At 41.4% G+C, this 16,709-nt stretch overlaps 1 protein-coding gene across 2 annotated transcripts in view; it reads right to left on the bottom strand.

The window, feature by feature from the left end:
* Window positions 1-13,075, bottom strand: part of PPARGC1A (PPARG coactivator 1 alpha) — a 409,900-nt gene extending 396,825 nt beyond the window's left edge. For both annotated transcript variants that reach the window (XM_025290240.3, XM_044946038.2), the window contains exon 1: window positions 12,588-13,075. Coding sequence is in view for 1 of the 2 variants with exons in the window: in XM_044946038.2 (XP_044801973.1) it covers window positions 12,588-12,647 (60 nt within the window). In the remaining variant the exon portion in view is untranslated. The remainder of the gene's footprint in view (window positions 1-12,587) is intronic.
* Between the last annotated feature and the right edge of the window lie 3,634 nt (window positions 13,076-16,709).

Raw genomic sequence — 16,709 nt, 5'->3', positions numbered from 1 at the left:
GGTCAAAGGAAACTAGGGCGACCAGTCATTCAGATTTGACCCAGTAAGCTCCCAGGACTTGAGACCTTCCATGCTAATAAAGGAAAAGTGTTAGTTGCTCAGTCATGTTCAACTCTTTGAGACCCCATGGACTGTAGCCATCCAGGCTTCTCTGTCCATGGAATTCTTCAGGCAAGAATACTGGAGTGGGTAGGCATTCCTTTCTCCAGATTTTCCTAACCCAGGGATTGAACCTGAGTCTCCTGCATTGCAGACAGATGGTTTACCACCTGAGCCACCAAGGAAGCCCAAAGTCCTGAACAAGAGCATCATTGAGTTGGTGATCCTATTGGAGAGATTCAAGTTATTACAAGTTCTGCAAGAGCTCCAGTGAAGGAATTGGTACTAGAATCTATATAACTGGGAGACTTTGTAAAATAAAGACTTTTTAAACCTCAACACTCAGCTATTTCTCCTCCTTTCTATTCTCAGGATCCTGAACATTTTTTGGAAAGAAGATCCACTCTCCTTAAAACTCAAATTTAAACAGGACCCTGAGCTTTGAATATGAAACCTGGCTTTCAGGTTCTGTTGGGTATAGGCAAACGCTGTTTTTCTCATTTTGAAGATGGATAAACTGAGCTCCACAGACAGGTTAAACAACCTGTTCAAATCAACGACACAGCTGGAAATAAAACCCAGTTTCTTTACCTCCTGGTTCAGTATGTATTTTAGGATATATAACATAGGCTTCAAACAGTGTTTAAGTTCTATTTAACCTTAGTGGGGAATATTCCAATTAACATATCCACCCCCAGGGTGTTTCTCCCAGTTGAAATTTTCTTCCTTTTTTTCGTAAAGTGGAGACACTCTCCCATCCCTCTTTCCCCGCCCCCCCTAACTAAAGCTGGCAAGTGTCTGTGGCTTTTTGGCTTTCTGCTCAATTCAACTCAAGAGAAGCTTGAAATATATTCCATTTTTTGTAACAGTTAGGAGAGAACTGTTAAAGGGTGGGGAAGATCAATCACTTGTGAAAAATGCTAGGTGTCCCATTATGGTGTGATAAGTTCAGCTGCATAACATATGCATTTTTTTCTCTCTGAATAAATGGCAGAAGTCAGTTCCCCATAAATTCAAAATGTATATTAGAACATGAAATCATATTTTAAGTAGATTTCACATATTGCTTCTCTTCATCATTCTAAATACCAAAGATTAAGCATGCCACTTGCTCTTGAGGTCTTTTCTCTGCTTTTACTTTTTTTTAACTTTTGTTTAATCAGATATGAATAGTAGTTGGTAGCCTTTATTGTTCAGAACTACCTGAGAAGGAAAGAAGAAAATAAACTCTGCTTACTGTCTCCATTCCAAACAACATTTATTTTCATTATGACTGTTTCTAGGCTCTTTCAAAACGGTACTGTCACCCAAATGGTGAAGCTGACCACAACACCTTTTCACAAAGCCAATCCCACCGCACCGTGTGCTGCTCCTTTGATACAAAACTGTCTCTTTGTTTTCATTTATATTAAACTCTTTCAAGGATCCCATATAGAGGCAGTGTAGTATGGTGGTGAAGAATCAGATGCTGAAGCCAAGATCTTCAAGTTAAAATCCCAGCTCTGTCACTTCCTAGCTCTGTTACCTTGGCCAAGATACTTAACCTTTCTGTAAAATGTTTCAGTTTCTGTAGAATGAAAGTTAGCCACTTCTTTGATCATCATCAATATTGTTCCCAGGAAAATTCTCCTACCGGACTCCTAGCCCCAAATGGGTCCATCACTACAGTTATGATCCAGCCCTCGGTGTCTTTTATTCTTTGTTCTCCTCCTAATTGACCCGCAAAGCTCACCATCTTCTCCTAGCAGCACACCCCTCCGTGGGCTCCTTTGCCTCTTCCTCTAGACATCTTCTCAACTCTATTTGCTTTTTCTCCTAGAAACTCTCACCTGAGCTTTAAATAACATCCTAAACGTGTACCTTTAACAGTGACTGTTGCTTTGAACTGGCTCACATACCTGCCTTCTGTCCCCTCCACTTGGATGATTGATATACCTCTCATTGGTAACCTAAGCTTAGATGTCTCCCTGAATGCACTCCCCCAGGCTCGTTCCCTCCTCAGTAAGTGGCATGACCATCCGTTCTATGGCTCAATTTCAAAGCCCAGGAGTCAGTCTTAATTCTTCTCTTCCCTACCTCTTCCCAGATCCACACCCCAAGACCTCCACCTCCCAAATCTGCCCTGATCTGACCACATCTCTCCATTTTCATCCCTACTATCTTAGATTTGGTCTAGATCTCTATGGTGTCTTCTTACCTCAATTCTTGCCCCTATACTCCACTCAACAGTTTTCTCTCTACTCTGCAGCCACAGAATTGAGAAGAAAATAAAAAGCAAATTAGATCTCGTCACTTCCCAGTTTAATGACCTGCCTTTCTCCAGAGGTCTCCTCTTAAATCTGGAATAAACGCCTGTCTCTTTACCCTCACCTTGTCAAAGGCCACCATGTGTTAACCCCTGTCCACCTCCCCACTTTCCCTCCCCTGATCCTCATACATGTACACTCTCCACTTCCTTCTGTTCTGTAAACAGCCCAAGCCTATTTCTACCTTAGGAAATCTTTGCAATAGCTGCCTCTGAGCAGAATATTCTCTTCCGCCCCTCCCCCCACACCAGCATCACTCAGGTATCTATTCAATGGTAACATCTCCGAAGAAATTTTCCTGCCATTCTTCCTACAATAGCCTCAGCATCAGTCACTTTCTATGACATTATCCAGCTTTATTTTTGTCACAAACTTCATCACTGTCTGAAATATTATTTCTTTGTTACTCATGTATTACCGTCATCCCCCAAATTCCATGAGAGTAGGCACCTTGTCTAGCTCAGAATCTTATTTCCAATATTTAAAAAAAGACCAAGCACATATTATGCTTTCCATAAATATGTATTGGATGAATGAATGAATAGCAAACTTTTCAAATCTCTTAATTCCCCGAACTCATCCACATTACATTGGTGAGATGTTTTGCAGGCCGAGATAATTATATTGCAATTAGCCTGAAAGAAAGGCATTTAAGTTGCAAGTTAACAAGCAGATGAATGAGTGTGCTGCGGACACTGGCCACTTGTTTATTGTCTGCAGAGTGAAATAAACAAGTGAAATCTGGCTGAAATTATTGTGGGACAGCTTGACTTGATGTAAGAAAAATCTTTTTGATTTGAGGGTCATGAATAATTGAGAGAAGCTATAAAGAAAGGTGCTGGCATTCAATTCTTAAAGCACTTGACAAACAATAGCCGATGATTTGCCTTAAATGCTTCGGTAATTTGTTAATATATTGTCATTATTAGTGGGTTACATAACCGATAACATCCACGTATTTCATCCATTCTAAGATGCACATTTGCCCATCTCTGATATCAGAATGTATCTTACAATTGATAGTGCATGATAGTTAAATTGACAGCACCTTTTCTTAGTGGTATATAAAATGATGGTACTTAATAGATGGCATCTTAGACTCAATAAAGTATAGTGATTTATTATAAGTTTCATTTTTTGAATGCTGGCTTTGGGCAAGCACTTCCAAGTGTTATCTTATCAATCTTCACAAGAATCCTATAGAATAGGTAACATTAGACCTATTTTATAATGAAGGAACATGGAGATTAAGTAACTTTTCTAAAATCGTACAGCTTCTAAGGTGCAACAGCCTAGAATTTAATCCAGATCTACCCAACTATCAAGCCAATTCTCATCATTCTGATATGATAATTATTAATTTTTAGATAACATTCTGTACATAAAATACAAACCCATAAACAAGTCACATAGCAGGTTTTCAATTCGTGTTAGCTCCCTTCCTCCCTTCTCTTTAACATTTGCCTAAATGTGAGAGCATGCACTGTGCTCTGATTCCATGATTTATGTAAAACCTCTTACAAGGCAAGCGTTGGCAGTCAGAGTCTGAGGTCTGGTTTTTTGAAAAGATCTGAGCCCATATCAAAGGCAGCAAGTTAGCTTGGAAATCAGTGGGACCATATAATGATTGGGCTGCTGAAGGACCACTCCCTGATGAACAGGGCTGAGCAGAACAGCCAAATTAACTCCCTGCCTCAGTCTTGACTCAGTGGGATGCTAACAAGATTAGACTTTGGAAGCAGGTGGGTCAGATGTACTAGAACAAGCATAGGAGGTAGAGCACAGCAGGAAATGCATTGGCTTTCGAGTCTGACAGTCTCAGGCTCAAATCCCAACTCTTCTTAATGTCTCTGGGCCTTAGTCTCATTTCTAAATTAGAGGAGGTGCTATATCAGCTATAGGATTACGGTAATGATATGTTAAGGTCACAAATTATTGTACACTTTCTGTGTGCATGTGAGATATATCATTGAACAAAACAAATATCCCTGCTTTCATCTAGCTTACAATTTTAGCAACCAGTGCTAATGGTGCATACTGTCCAGCATATTACCTGGTGATTCATAAATAATGCACGTGCTACATACTAAGTCATTTCAGTCGTGTCTGACTCTTTGCAACTCCATGGACTGTACCCTGTCAGGTTCCTCTGTCCATGGGATTCTCCAGGCAAGAATACTAGAATGGGTTGCCATTTCCAACCCAGGGATCAAACCCGTATCTCTTATGTCTCCTGCATTGGCAGGTGGGTTCTTTACCACTAGTGCCATCTGGGAAGCCCTTCATAAATAATAGTCACTGTTAAACTATGTAAAGAAGTATTCACATTGGATATTATGGTTGAACCTGGTGTCTAGTTGAAATTCGGCCAGTAATTCTTAATGAAGAACCAAGCCGATCCCACCTTGGGGACCTGGCGCCCAGGTCTCCTCTGCCAAGAACCTTCTTCCTCAAGATCATTATGTGTCTGCCTCCTCATCATGCCATATCTGGTCCCATGTCACCTTTCAAAGAGGAGGTGCTGCCTAAACCAGCCTCTTCCTCCTGGCCTAGCCCCATGTTTCTATCACTTCCCCTTGGTTATTTGCTTCAGAGGCCTTACCACAATCTGAAATTCTCATTTTTAATCATGTTTGCTTGTTCACTTCATTACTGTCCTATCTTCTACTAGAATGTAAGCTCCCTGAGCACAGAGACCCATGTTCTTTGCACCTAGAACAGGCCCTGGTACTTAATATTTGCATGAATTGGCATCAATGATACAGCTTACATTGCTAGAAAAGAGCTGTGGTGTGTAAACATAGTGGGTCAAGGAAAAAGCTGGGGACCTCCTGAGCAGACATTCATACCAGCAGCCAAAGCATTGCAGAGTTGGCAGAAGGCTTTGAGCCTGGCTTCCAGACCCTGGAAAGACAAATCACTCCATTTCATTGAGACCTGTAAACTCTTAGAATCAAAGTGTTCATATCACTGAATGCTGGAGACAACAAAACCAGTGGGAGAATAGGAATAAGATTGAGGTAAGAGACGATGAATTTATGCCTACTTGATCATGGCGCTCCTCTGAGGCGGCAAGCGTGGCAACTAAGAGAAACGAATTCATATGGTTCACATGGCTCTTATTTAGCCTCAAAAAACCCTTCTGACAATATTTCAAGTCCAGGGTCACTAAAACACTGAGTCATCCTGGGATTGTGGGAACTAGCCTGACAAGGAAAGGGGATCAATGAGTCAACAAGAAATGTATTGAACGTGTACTATATACCTAACCTGTGTCAAGTGCATTGGCTTAAAGACAAGACAGAATACAACAAGAGAGCACCAGAGGTGACACTGACATGGCCATCTCTAATATTTTTATAAGTGATCTAATATAGTTAGCATGCACCCAGTTCTCCAGCTCTGCTGAACAAACAAACTCTTCAGGTTAATGAAATACTGAGCTGATTGAATAAAGGGGCAGAAGGAGTTCACAATGCTTTCCAATGCACAGAAGAGCAAAGGAGGAGTTCGTGAATGCAGAAAACTGTGTTGAACAGGCAGGAGTGCTCCTGGGGTCAGTGGGCTAAACAGTTATGGAGGGCAAGGGCCTTAACCATGATTTTTGTCACTGCATCCAGGGCCTAGCACATACCACATATTAATTTGGTGAAATAGAAGGAGAAAGGCACTAGACAGCTATGTCCTCCATTAGATTTCAAGGCACAGGTGAGGTAGAGTATCAGGAGGAGGAGGAGTGAAACTGTGCTCACAGCCAGCCTTCTTTCTTCATTACTGAGACCTGAGCAAGACAATGCATTGACCGAGCAGCAGGCAAGACCCCTGATCTATGACAATGGAGAAGAAGTGGGACAGAGAGAAGAAGGTGGTAACTTCCAGCCTGAATAAAATGGCCAACCCGCAAAGTCTATCAATAAAGGTGAGAACATTTAGAAAAATCAAGACTCTGTTTCTCATTGGTCTGGCAATGCAGAACAGCCAAGAATTTTCATTTGTTGCATGATCTACAACAAACATTTGACAAATTTGACATCACTGGGCTTTAATATTGTAGTGCTTTGTTACCAGAGCTCAGCAGTGACACCATTTACAGTCTGATTTCCTAACTTCAAGAAGCACCCAAGACAGAAACCTGAAACTTAAACAAAGGCATGGGAGGAGAAAAAGCAAAACCGTTTCATCAGGAATGGGCTTTTTGGGAATCTCTGGTTCTGTCAAATGTTCTCCTTCCTGATGCCAAAAACCAGGTGTTCTCTAGGAGGAGTAACTATGGACGATGTGATAGGAGATGGCAGAGATGTTCTAACTAGTGTGCCTTGCTGTGCCTTTAGAGTGAAAACTCAAAGCGGGGACTGAGCCAAATCTTCTTCCAGACCTGGAGGAAGGCAATAACAGGAAAGCTGTGGGTGTGGATTCCTCAGAACACGAGGGAAGCAACTGCTGGCTGCAGAATGAGTGATTAAAAAGTTTGTCAAAGAGCCAGCGCTACCCTCCAACTAAATGGTTCCCAAATCCTAGTGGCTGGTCCTCAGTGGGGAGAGCACGATTGAGAACTGTAATGGTCAAGAGGCAAGAACACAGCACCATTAAATGGCCCAGGTCCTCCCTTAGCAAACAGATCAAAAATACCAGAATCCTGAAGATTTTATTCAAGAGTGCCCCTTCTCAGGACTGGCCCATACCTTTGAGCATTTGCTTGTGTTCTTAATTCTAGCCTGGTCTCACCTAGAAGGTCCAACTCAACACAGTTCTAATCCCTGCCTTCAAGATGCGGTACATATTCCATGGCAGAGGAGCACAGGCTTTGGAGTAGGACACAAGAGGAATCTGAGACCAGCTCCATCTCACATGAGACATGTGCCTACGGGAAGCCACTTACCTCCCCCCAGCCATTCTCCTCACCTGGAAAATGGGGCTGAAAGAATCTATTTCATTCATGGGGCTATAAATACCATGAGAGAATTAGAAAGGAGAATAGAGGCTGGACAGGTAGCAAATTCTAAATCAGCACTGCAGTGGAATATGAAGGAGTAGCTAAGGGAAAGAGGCAGTTTTCAGAGGTGCAGATGGTAACTTTGGAGGCCAGGGAAGACATTAGCAGGGGGCTACCATGTCACTGAGGACCAGTCATTACACAGGGCACTGGGAGAGGCAAAGGTGAGCAAAAACATGATCCGTTCAGTCATAAGCTTCCATTTCAATGAAAAGAAGTGGCCTTTGGAGCCAGGCCCATCTGGGAGTGAATTTCAGCTCAGCCATATTCTAACAGTTGGTCTTGGGCAAGTGATTCAAACTCACCAAGGCTATTTCCTTAGCTGTAAGATGAGGTTAACATTAGCTACTTCCCAGCATTTTTCTAAATATTAAACGTGTACCTCCATAAAGAGCCAGTCCTATAGAAGAAGGCATTCATGAAATAGACACCCCTGATTTTCTTCTTCTTGGAGCTTTTTGCCATGCCAGAAACATCAAGTGTTTTGTTTTCATGAAGGTAATATTGTAAGATTTGTGGAAAATAGACACTAAGAAAATATCTTTTCCATCTTCCTTTCTAAAAATTACTAGTATACCAACTATTGTTACATGTATGGGAGAAGGAAGTGGCAACCCACTCCAATATATTCTTGCCTGGAGAATCCCGTGGATAGAGGAGCCTGGTGGGCTGCCATCCATGAGGTCACACAGAGTCAGACATGACTGAAGCGACTTAGCAGCAGCAGCTATATGTATATATGTTTGGCTGAGCTGTGGCCTTCATACAATATTCTTTATTTCTTCCTGAAAAATAAAGGATCTAATGATTTGAATGCTTCCCCCACCCTCATGATCAACAGCAATGCCGATTTGTGTATGTTTCCACTAAATTATGTGCCATACTAGATAAAAGATTTGTTTTGAAAAACAGCCACTTCCAAATATAAGAGAGTTTATCAATTCCAATCATTCTTATCCAAAATTAGTTGTCAAGTTTCAATGGCTGAAATGAATTTAACAACATAAATTTGGTACCGCTGCTGAATGACTAATGCAACCTTGTAGAGCTGGCCTGAATACGCAGCCCTGTTGGGGTTCACCAGCGACGTTTAGAATATCAGCACTTTGTGTTATAATAGAGCCTATTAACAACAGTTGACTGACATTAGATGTGGTCAAACTAAGCATCAATTAAAAAAATATGCTGACCTCCCCCAAAATTAAGAAGCCGTTGTACCACACTCACTGAAGGGAAATCGGAATAATTACTGTGGTGTTATGAAACCAACTTATTTGACTAATAGACAGCAATATTTTTTCACTGCCACAAAAAGCCAGCAAATACATTATGATGCTGTAGCAATATTGATATTCATAAAATCTCATTAGGCCAACTGGAAGTCAAACATTAGCCAATCATGCTCCTGACTCCTACTTACAGATCAAAGTTAAAGACGTGCTTTAGCCAGTTAAAAACAAAATTGAATTTGAGATCTGCATGGCTCTCATTAAGCAGCACTCTGTTAGGCTGTGTTTAAGATGAACAGCCCATAGGGATCTTTTCCCAAACCAACGAGAACGCCTCTTTTCCACATTAAACTAGAAATACCATGACTATTCATTCATTTAAATAAACACATTTTGAAGCAGTCTGGATTTCCACTGTGCTGCCCTCTCTCTGCTTGGTCATTTCACCTTAAGCCAATTTATTTACAGCAAAATGAAAATCCTGTTTGAACCAAATAATTCTCATTTTCCAAATAAACATCTATGTATTGTGTCTGTAGTACAATAAGCAACGCTCTTCCTCGTGTGTTTCTTTCTTTCCTGTGACATTAGCGCTTAATGAAAAGGAAAGGCAAATACACTGATTTAAACAGGTGCTGTGAGTGAGCTGAGCGCCACGCAGAGGAAAGTGAAGTTGAGTCAGGCGGGAGCAGAGTCGCACTAGCACCCAGGACGGAGGCAAACTCTTGGAATCCTTGACTATGGAGACAGATCAGGGGCTCCTTTGCCCAGATGAGACCATGTTTTAGAATTCCAATAAGCAGCACAAACACAGCCATGCCAGCAATATGCGTCTCCTCTCATGCTGAGATGGTTCATTGCTTCTTCTACATCATTTATAGCCCACAGCTGGGGGTTATTCCACAGGGTCACCAGGCCAAGGGAGCAATACCCAGAGACTGACAGCTTTGAGCTGAGCCTCACGTCCTGAAACTCTAACAATATCTCCATGGTGCCTATATATATACATATATAATAAAATCTCGCATCTAGTTGGTTTATGCAAGGGACATCAAACAGGAAGAGGTTGATCTGATTCTGTTGCACCCTTTCAAATGAGTTGCCTTGACGGTCTATTTAAAATTACTGAGGGCTCCATCACACTACCTTTGAAGACACAGCCTTCGTAGCTTGCAGCACATGGGGAAAGCATGATTTAGCCAGTGCCTTGTTCCTAGTGTCCAGATTGGGAGGAAAATAATCCTTCTGGCTCTACACATTGGCAGGCCCAGAATTTCTATGTGGCAGTAAGGTGGGGGCAAGCAGGTTTGGAATGGGGGCTGAGGGGACCTGTCTCAGTGCAACATTCTGCTTGGCAAGTGCTCTGTTTTGACATTGCATATTCATTTGGTGGGAGGGGAGCCTCCCCTGGGGGGAAGCTTCCAAGTCCCTCCAAACTACTCTGGCATAACTACTAAGAGTAACTACAGTTGTCTCTTTCTTAGAATCTGACTTGACTCCCTTTTAAATCTCTTAGAATACGGGCACATTTGAGGACAGGAAAATAATTTAAGCAAAAGAGTAGAAGCTTTCTTTTTTCAAATCAGAAATTTCTAATGGACACACTACCAAATAAATTCTAAGATGAAAAATAAATTTTTCATTTAAAAAATAAATGCTGGTGTTTACAATCCTGTACTTAAAAATGCATGAAATTTGATCAAAATTATGATACTAACAGGCATCATACATGCAAAGTATTAGGATGATGAAAGTAAACAAACCTTTGTATAAACTTGCAATTCATGAAACATTTTCAAATCATATGAACTTTCCAGATCTTTGTTAAAACCCTGTAAATGAGATGGACAAGATACCAACATACCCATATCAAAGGAGATGCCGGCTCACTAGTGAAGCGGCTTGCTTGTATTCACAGTACACTTACAAATAGCAGCTTCAAGTTCAGAACCTCTTCGACCATATCACAGCTTTGTCGCCTCAAAAATGTTTGCATTAAGGATAACTGCCCCCCCGCACCTCAGGTATAGAACAACATCACGGTAACAGTGAGCATTCCTAGAGCCTGGTTTTTGGTTTCCAATACAATTCTCCAATAAAAGAAACCAGGGATCCTTGCAGAAATGGCTGATTCTTGGACTAGGGCAAGAAATAGAATAACCCATGAGTATCTTGTAGTGCCAGAAAGTAATGTTCAAATATACACACACACAATGATGGGAGCATGTCAAAGGGACCCAAGAGCCAACAAAAAGAATCCCCATTTGCCAAAGCTGAAACAAAAATAAATAACACAGACTATTTATTTATTATAACTCAGAGTATAAAATAAATATCTGCAAGACCATTCTAATACAAGTAAATACAAATACATAAACGAAAGAGACAAATCTCTCATGTAACAAAATTCCAAATAATTTCTGCACATTTGCCACCCACAAAGAGGTGAAGTGTAACTTCAACTTTTTAAGTGTGGGCAGTACATTGTGAATTCCTTTCAAAGAGTAGCATATGGGAAAAGGAAAAATAAAGGAATAACTTTACAGTGGAAAAACCTGACAGACACTACTTCAGCTAGATGATCAAGTTAAACATCAACAGTGAAAAATCATGATAATATGCACTTTCTTGATATGACATGATGTACTTCCTCACAAAATTCCACAAGCCTAATCATGAGAAAAAAAAAAAAAAAACACAGGACAAATCCCAACTGAGGGACATCCTGAAAAATGCCTGACCAATCCCTTTCAAAACTGTCAAGGTCATCAGAAACATGGAATGTCTGAGAAATGACCACAGCCAAGAGGAATCTAAGGAGATCTGACAACCAAATGTAATGTGATGTCCTAGATGGAATCTTAGTGAATAATAAGGACATCAGGTAAAGAATTAAGGAAATATGAATAAAGCATGGACTTTACTTAATAGTAATATATCAGTAATGGTGCATTAATTGTAACAAAGGAACCATACTAACCTTCAGTTCATTTCAGTTGCTCAGTCATGTCCAACTCTTTGCAACCCCATGGACTGCAGCATGCCAGGCTTCCCTGTCTATCACCAAACTTGCTCAAACTCATGTCCATCAAGTCAGTGATGCCATCCAACCATCTCATCCTCATACTAATCTTAGATGTTAATAATAGGAGAAACTAGGTGGGGGTGTATGGGAACTCATATTGCCTTTGCAATGTTTTTGTAAATCTAAAACTGTGCTAAAATGCTTATTTTAAAAAAGGATAATCTCTCTGCAAAGATCTAACAAAGTCAGAGCTATGACACACAAACCATTTTAGGTGATCTAAGGATGGGATTTAATTCAGGGTTCCTATGATTTCTGTACACTAGCTCTCATGGCAGTCCTAAGGCTTCAGTCATCTAAGTGTTTTATAACAAATGTTTTAAAACTACAAGATCATCCACAGTCTGTGGGTCATCCTTCTTTACCATTGATCAAACTAGTAAATACTAGAGGCAACAGCTGCTAAGGAGACAAGGGAAGCAAAAAAATGTGTGGCAGGTAGTACCACCTGTGCTACCTGATGCCAGCTCCAGCAATCCTCTACTGAGTGGCAGCAAAGGGGGAAAAAAATCAGTCACTCACAGCTGGGGAGTAAAAGGAAACAACTTCAGCCTGAGTATGTGTGTACCCGGTGTGAAAGAGATTCGACAATTGCAACTTTAAATGACTTGGGTATTGACAGAGCAATCCATGTGGTGGCTAAGTGGACATTAGTGTACTATAAAGTACCTGTTGGAGCCTCACAAACTAAGTTATTTTCCCTCCTACCTCTATACCAAGAGGGTATTAATCTACTGAGAGGAAAAAAAAAGGATTCTTGATTTTTAAATTGAGCTAAATTGCAATGCCAGGGCAGGGAGGGGTCCAAGGAAGACTTGAGTCAGTAAAATGAGATGGCTGAGCTCCTCTTAGCCTGGTCACTTCCCATCACCCACCTCTGGCAAATGCTCGGTGTATCCCATTAGCTCGTTGATAGAGTGGAAGTCCTCTGACATCCATGCTGATATCCCATCTGTTTAGTACCGAACAGCAGTTTTCTGTCTCCAAAAATCATGGTGCAGTCTTAGTTTTACGAGAGATGTGAAAAGTTCTTATATCCAGTGAATCATTTGTCACCTGATCTAGCACCATAAAATGTCTGCCAAAGGATCCTTCAGCCTCTTTTTAGGACAAGAACCTCAGTACCTCACTAATTTTCATGGCCTGTCCCAAGGGCATCTGTCTTGCTGTATCTCACTGTTTGCTGAACCCATGGTAGGCAAGGCACGAGCAGGGAAGCTGGAATAAAACTCAAGGAGCTGTAGAACTGTGGACATGTTTACTCTCTCCTGACTGACACAGCAGCTGTAGCAGCAGACACTCTGTATTCTCTTGTGGTTGACCCAGCAGACGCGGCCATAACGTAGCTGCAAGGGCGTTTCAGGTGGTCCGTATATAAGATCACGTCACAATTGCGTGCACAGTGCTACAAATGATCTCAGCTGTTACATAATCATTATTTATCAAACGTGGGGCAAGAGCAAGAGGCTGTGTGGCAAGTGAGCTGGACCACCACCATCTGGGCTAATTTTCTCTTTCCCTACAGCATCATTGTCCCATCTTGATCCCATTTTACTGACATCCTCTCTTACTCTCACTCCCTCCCGTCTAGCCATCTGACCTCCTCACTGTTGCTTGTGTACTTCATGCACACTCCGGCCACAGGGCCTTTGACTTGCCTTTCCCTCTGCCTGGAACACTACTCTGCCATATACTCACCTGACTTGCTCCCTCCCCTTCTCCATGTCTTTGCCCAAGTGTCACCTTCTCAATGAAGCTTTCCCTGACCACCCCATTTTAAACTGTTTCATTCCCACTTTCATTTCTCCAACACTATCCTTGTTAATGGCTTAATTTTTCTCTACAGCATTGATTACCATCTAACCTATTATATATTTTCCTCTTCATTTCTGTATTGTCCTAGTCTCCCCTCTAGTATATAAGTTCACTGAGGTCAGGGCTCTTTGTTCACTGTTATACCCTCAGCGCTGAGAACTGTGGTCTGCATATGTCGTCACTAAATTCAGAAATATTCATGAACGAATGAGTGCTTAACTCTCAAGCAAAACTTTGTTTGAGCAGCTCATATTTATAGAAACCTCATACACCATCCCTATTTAAAAAGTAAATCCATAATATGTAGTATATGACATTCTACTTTTATGTTATTATAAACTTCTTATCGACATTTTAAGACTGACTTTTGGTGTAGAAAATAAAATCACCTTATGTACTAAAAGTGATGATAATAACACAGGTTTCTTTTGTCTCTTAGGTAGTAATTAAGGAAATTCACGAATACATGTGAAACGCATTTCCCATTCATCTCTGGCCTCCTCTCTTCTACAGAGAGCCTAGCACACTGCTTTTCATATACATCCACACAAAAAAACTTTTACATGAATGGTCATAGCAGCATAAAAATCAAAAAGCAAAAGAAAAATTACAAATGTCCATCAATTAGAAAGTGAAAAAATAAGGTGTGATGTGTCCATACAAAGGAAAACTATTAAGCAATAAAAAGAATCTACTGATACACACCGAAACATGGATGAACCTTCAAGACATTATGCTGCATGAAAGAAGCAGACTTCACACGGTATAGGATTCTCTTATATAAAAAGTACAGAAAAGGCAAATCCACAGAGACAAAGTAAATGAGTGATTGCCTGGGGCTGAAGGTGGGACTGGAGACTGAGGGGAAATGGACATGAAGAATATTTCTAGAGTGATGGAAATATTCAAAATATGGATTGTGGCGATGGTTGCACAATTATGTAATTTACTCCAAATCATGGAGTTGTACACTGAAAACAGGTGAATTTGATTGAATGTTAAGTATACTTCAAGATATGTTAAAAAGAAAAAAAAAAGTGTTCAGGACCCAGCTAGGTGTTATCTCACCATTACCATTGTGTCCCAAGTCAAAACACTGGACAGACACAGAGGAAGATCAGCCTCCAACAGTGGGTTCTCTAGGAGGGCAAAAACTAGCTCTAGTCTTATCAGAGGGAGAAAAGGCTGATGATACTGAGCCCCAAGATGTAGTACAATAGCAGAGCAGAGCACTGAGAATGAAGTTTGAAAGTGGTCTCTGCCCTTCTGGGAGTTTTCCAACTAGAAGAAATGAGATGTTCGGATAAACTCTCATTTTAAGAATATTTTAATTCCTGAACCCCCAAAGAGAGAGAAAATTCATCAAGCATTTATTCATTCAATTTTCAAGTAAATACTAAACATTTACTTGGTGCAATCTCTTGTTAGGGCTTCCCTGGTGGTTCAGGCGGTAAAGAATCTGGCTGCAATGTAGGAGACCAGGTTCGATCCCTAGGTCGGGAAGATCCCCTGTCAGAGGGCATGGCAACCCACTCTAGTATTCTTGCCTAAAGAATCCCATGGACAGATGAGCCTGGCGGGCTACAGTCCATAGGTCGCAAGAGTCAGACACAACTGAGCGACTAACGCACTATCACTTGTTAGGTGTTGGCAAAGCATGGATGCGTCAGACACAAAGAAGCCCAGAAAAGTTCTGATACTGTCCCTCAGGGCTCAGGAAGATCCAAAAGAAAACCCCTGGTTCTCTCTCCCTACTGCTGAGATCTCCTGGGAGAACAGAGGATGAGACTCTGGCAAGCTCACAAATCTATCTCCCTCCAGGATTCTAAGAGAAGGATTAAAGCCTTGGAATGTGCTCTGGGGCTGACCATGAAAGAAGAGAGGGCCTAGGATATTTTAGATAGAATTCCCTCCCTCCCTTGAAGGCCTAGCCTTCTGGGTTTCTGTTTCCCTGTCGGTCTCTTTTTCTCAGGCAGACAGTTCATCCGTTGAAATCAATAGGTAAAAAATCAATAAAATGCAAACATGGGCACTTTACCCTTGCTGGTTTAGACTCTCTCCTTTCAATCCTAAAAACAACACAGTGTTTCCTTCACGTCAACTCCCTTCATGGCTTAAAAGCCTCTTCAGTTTTTGCCATCTTACTGTTTTCCTCGGTTCCGATGTGAAGTCACCTTGCTGTTTATCCAAGGAAGACGACTAGTCCAAACTCCAGGCATCTTGTGTCCTGGATTCGTTCGACCAGTATGAGCTGCACGTTGCATATTAGTCCCTTTGAGCTTTCCCATCAGCGCAACAGAAGACTGTGGACAGGTTGTGCTGCGCACCCAGGGTGGTCAGAGATGGCCTGTGATGGCAGCAAGTTCTCCATCCCTGGAGGCATTCAGACAGGGTCAGAGATACTGGAGTTGACATTCTAACATCATTCAAGGTGTTGAATATCACCACTCATGTCCTCTGATTCAGAGATTTTGTTATTCTAAATGGGCATGACAGATCCATAAGATATTATGAAAGCAAAATAGCCATGTTCAGTATTGAACTGGACAAGAAGTCCCCTCCCCACAGAAATTTCCAGAAACATCTGGAGAGAAGCAGATTGTCAAAGACCAGACAAACTGAAGTCGAGGAGGTGGAGCCTGGGTGCATGAATATCAGTGGGACTATATCTGTACAGAGCAGTTGGAAAAGTCAGAAGCACTGGGGTACATTATGAGAATAATACAGCATGATGGTTGAATGAGGCTGAACTGGATTCCTATTTCACTTCTGCCATTCACTGCTATGGTAGCTTGGCAACCTCATGCAGGTTACATAATCTTTTTCCAAACATCAGTTTGCTCATCTGTGAAATGGGAATAATAACTCAGAGAGTTGTCCTGAAGATTTAACTGGATAACATTTGTAAAGAAGGACAGTCCCTGATACATAGGAAGCTTCCCAGACATTGTGGTTCAGTGTTATTAATTCTTACTCCACTAACATGTCTAATTTTCTAGATGGTCAGCATGGAAAAGAACTATCAGATACACCACAGACTGGCTGGCTAGACCATAGATCTAATACCTGGGGCACCTCTTAGGCATCCTGTGAAGATGCCTGATTCCTCAGAAGGTTCATCATGACTACAGGGAATGCATTTTTAGGATAGCACCATGCTCTCAGACAACCAGCACTGAAAC

Source organism: Bubalus bubalis, chromosome 7, assembly GCF_019923935.1.
Source record: "Bubalus bubalis isolate 160015118507 breed Murrah chromosome 7, NDDB_SH_1, whole genome shotgun sequence".
NCBI classification, from domain to species: domain Eukaryota; kingdom Metazoa; phylum Chordata; class Mammalia; order Artiodactyla; family Bovidae; genus Bubalus; species Bubalus bubalis.
The sequence above is the reverse complement of the archived record's forward strand: the minus strand, read 5'-3'. Positions and strand labels throughout refer to the sequence as shown.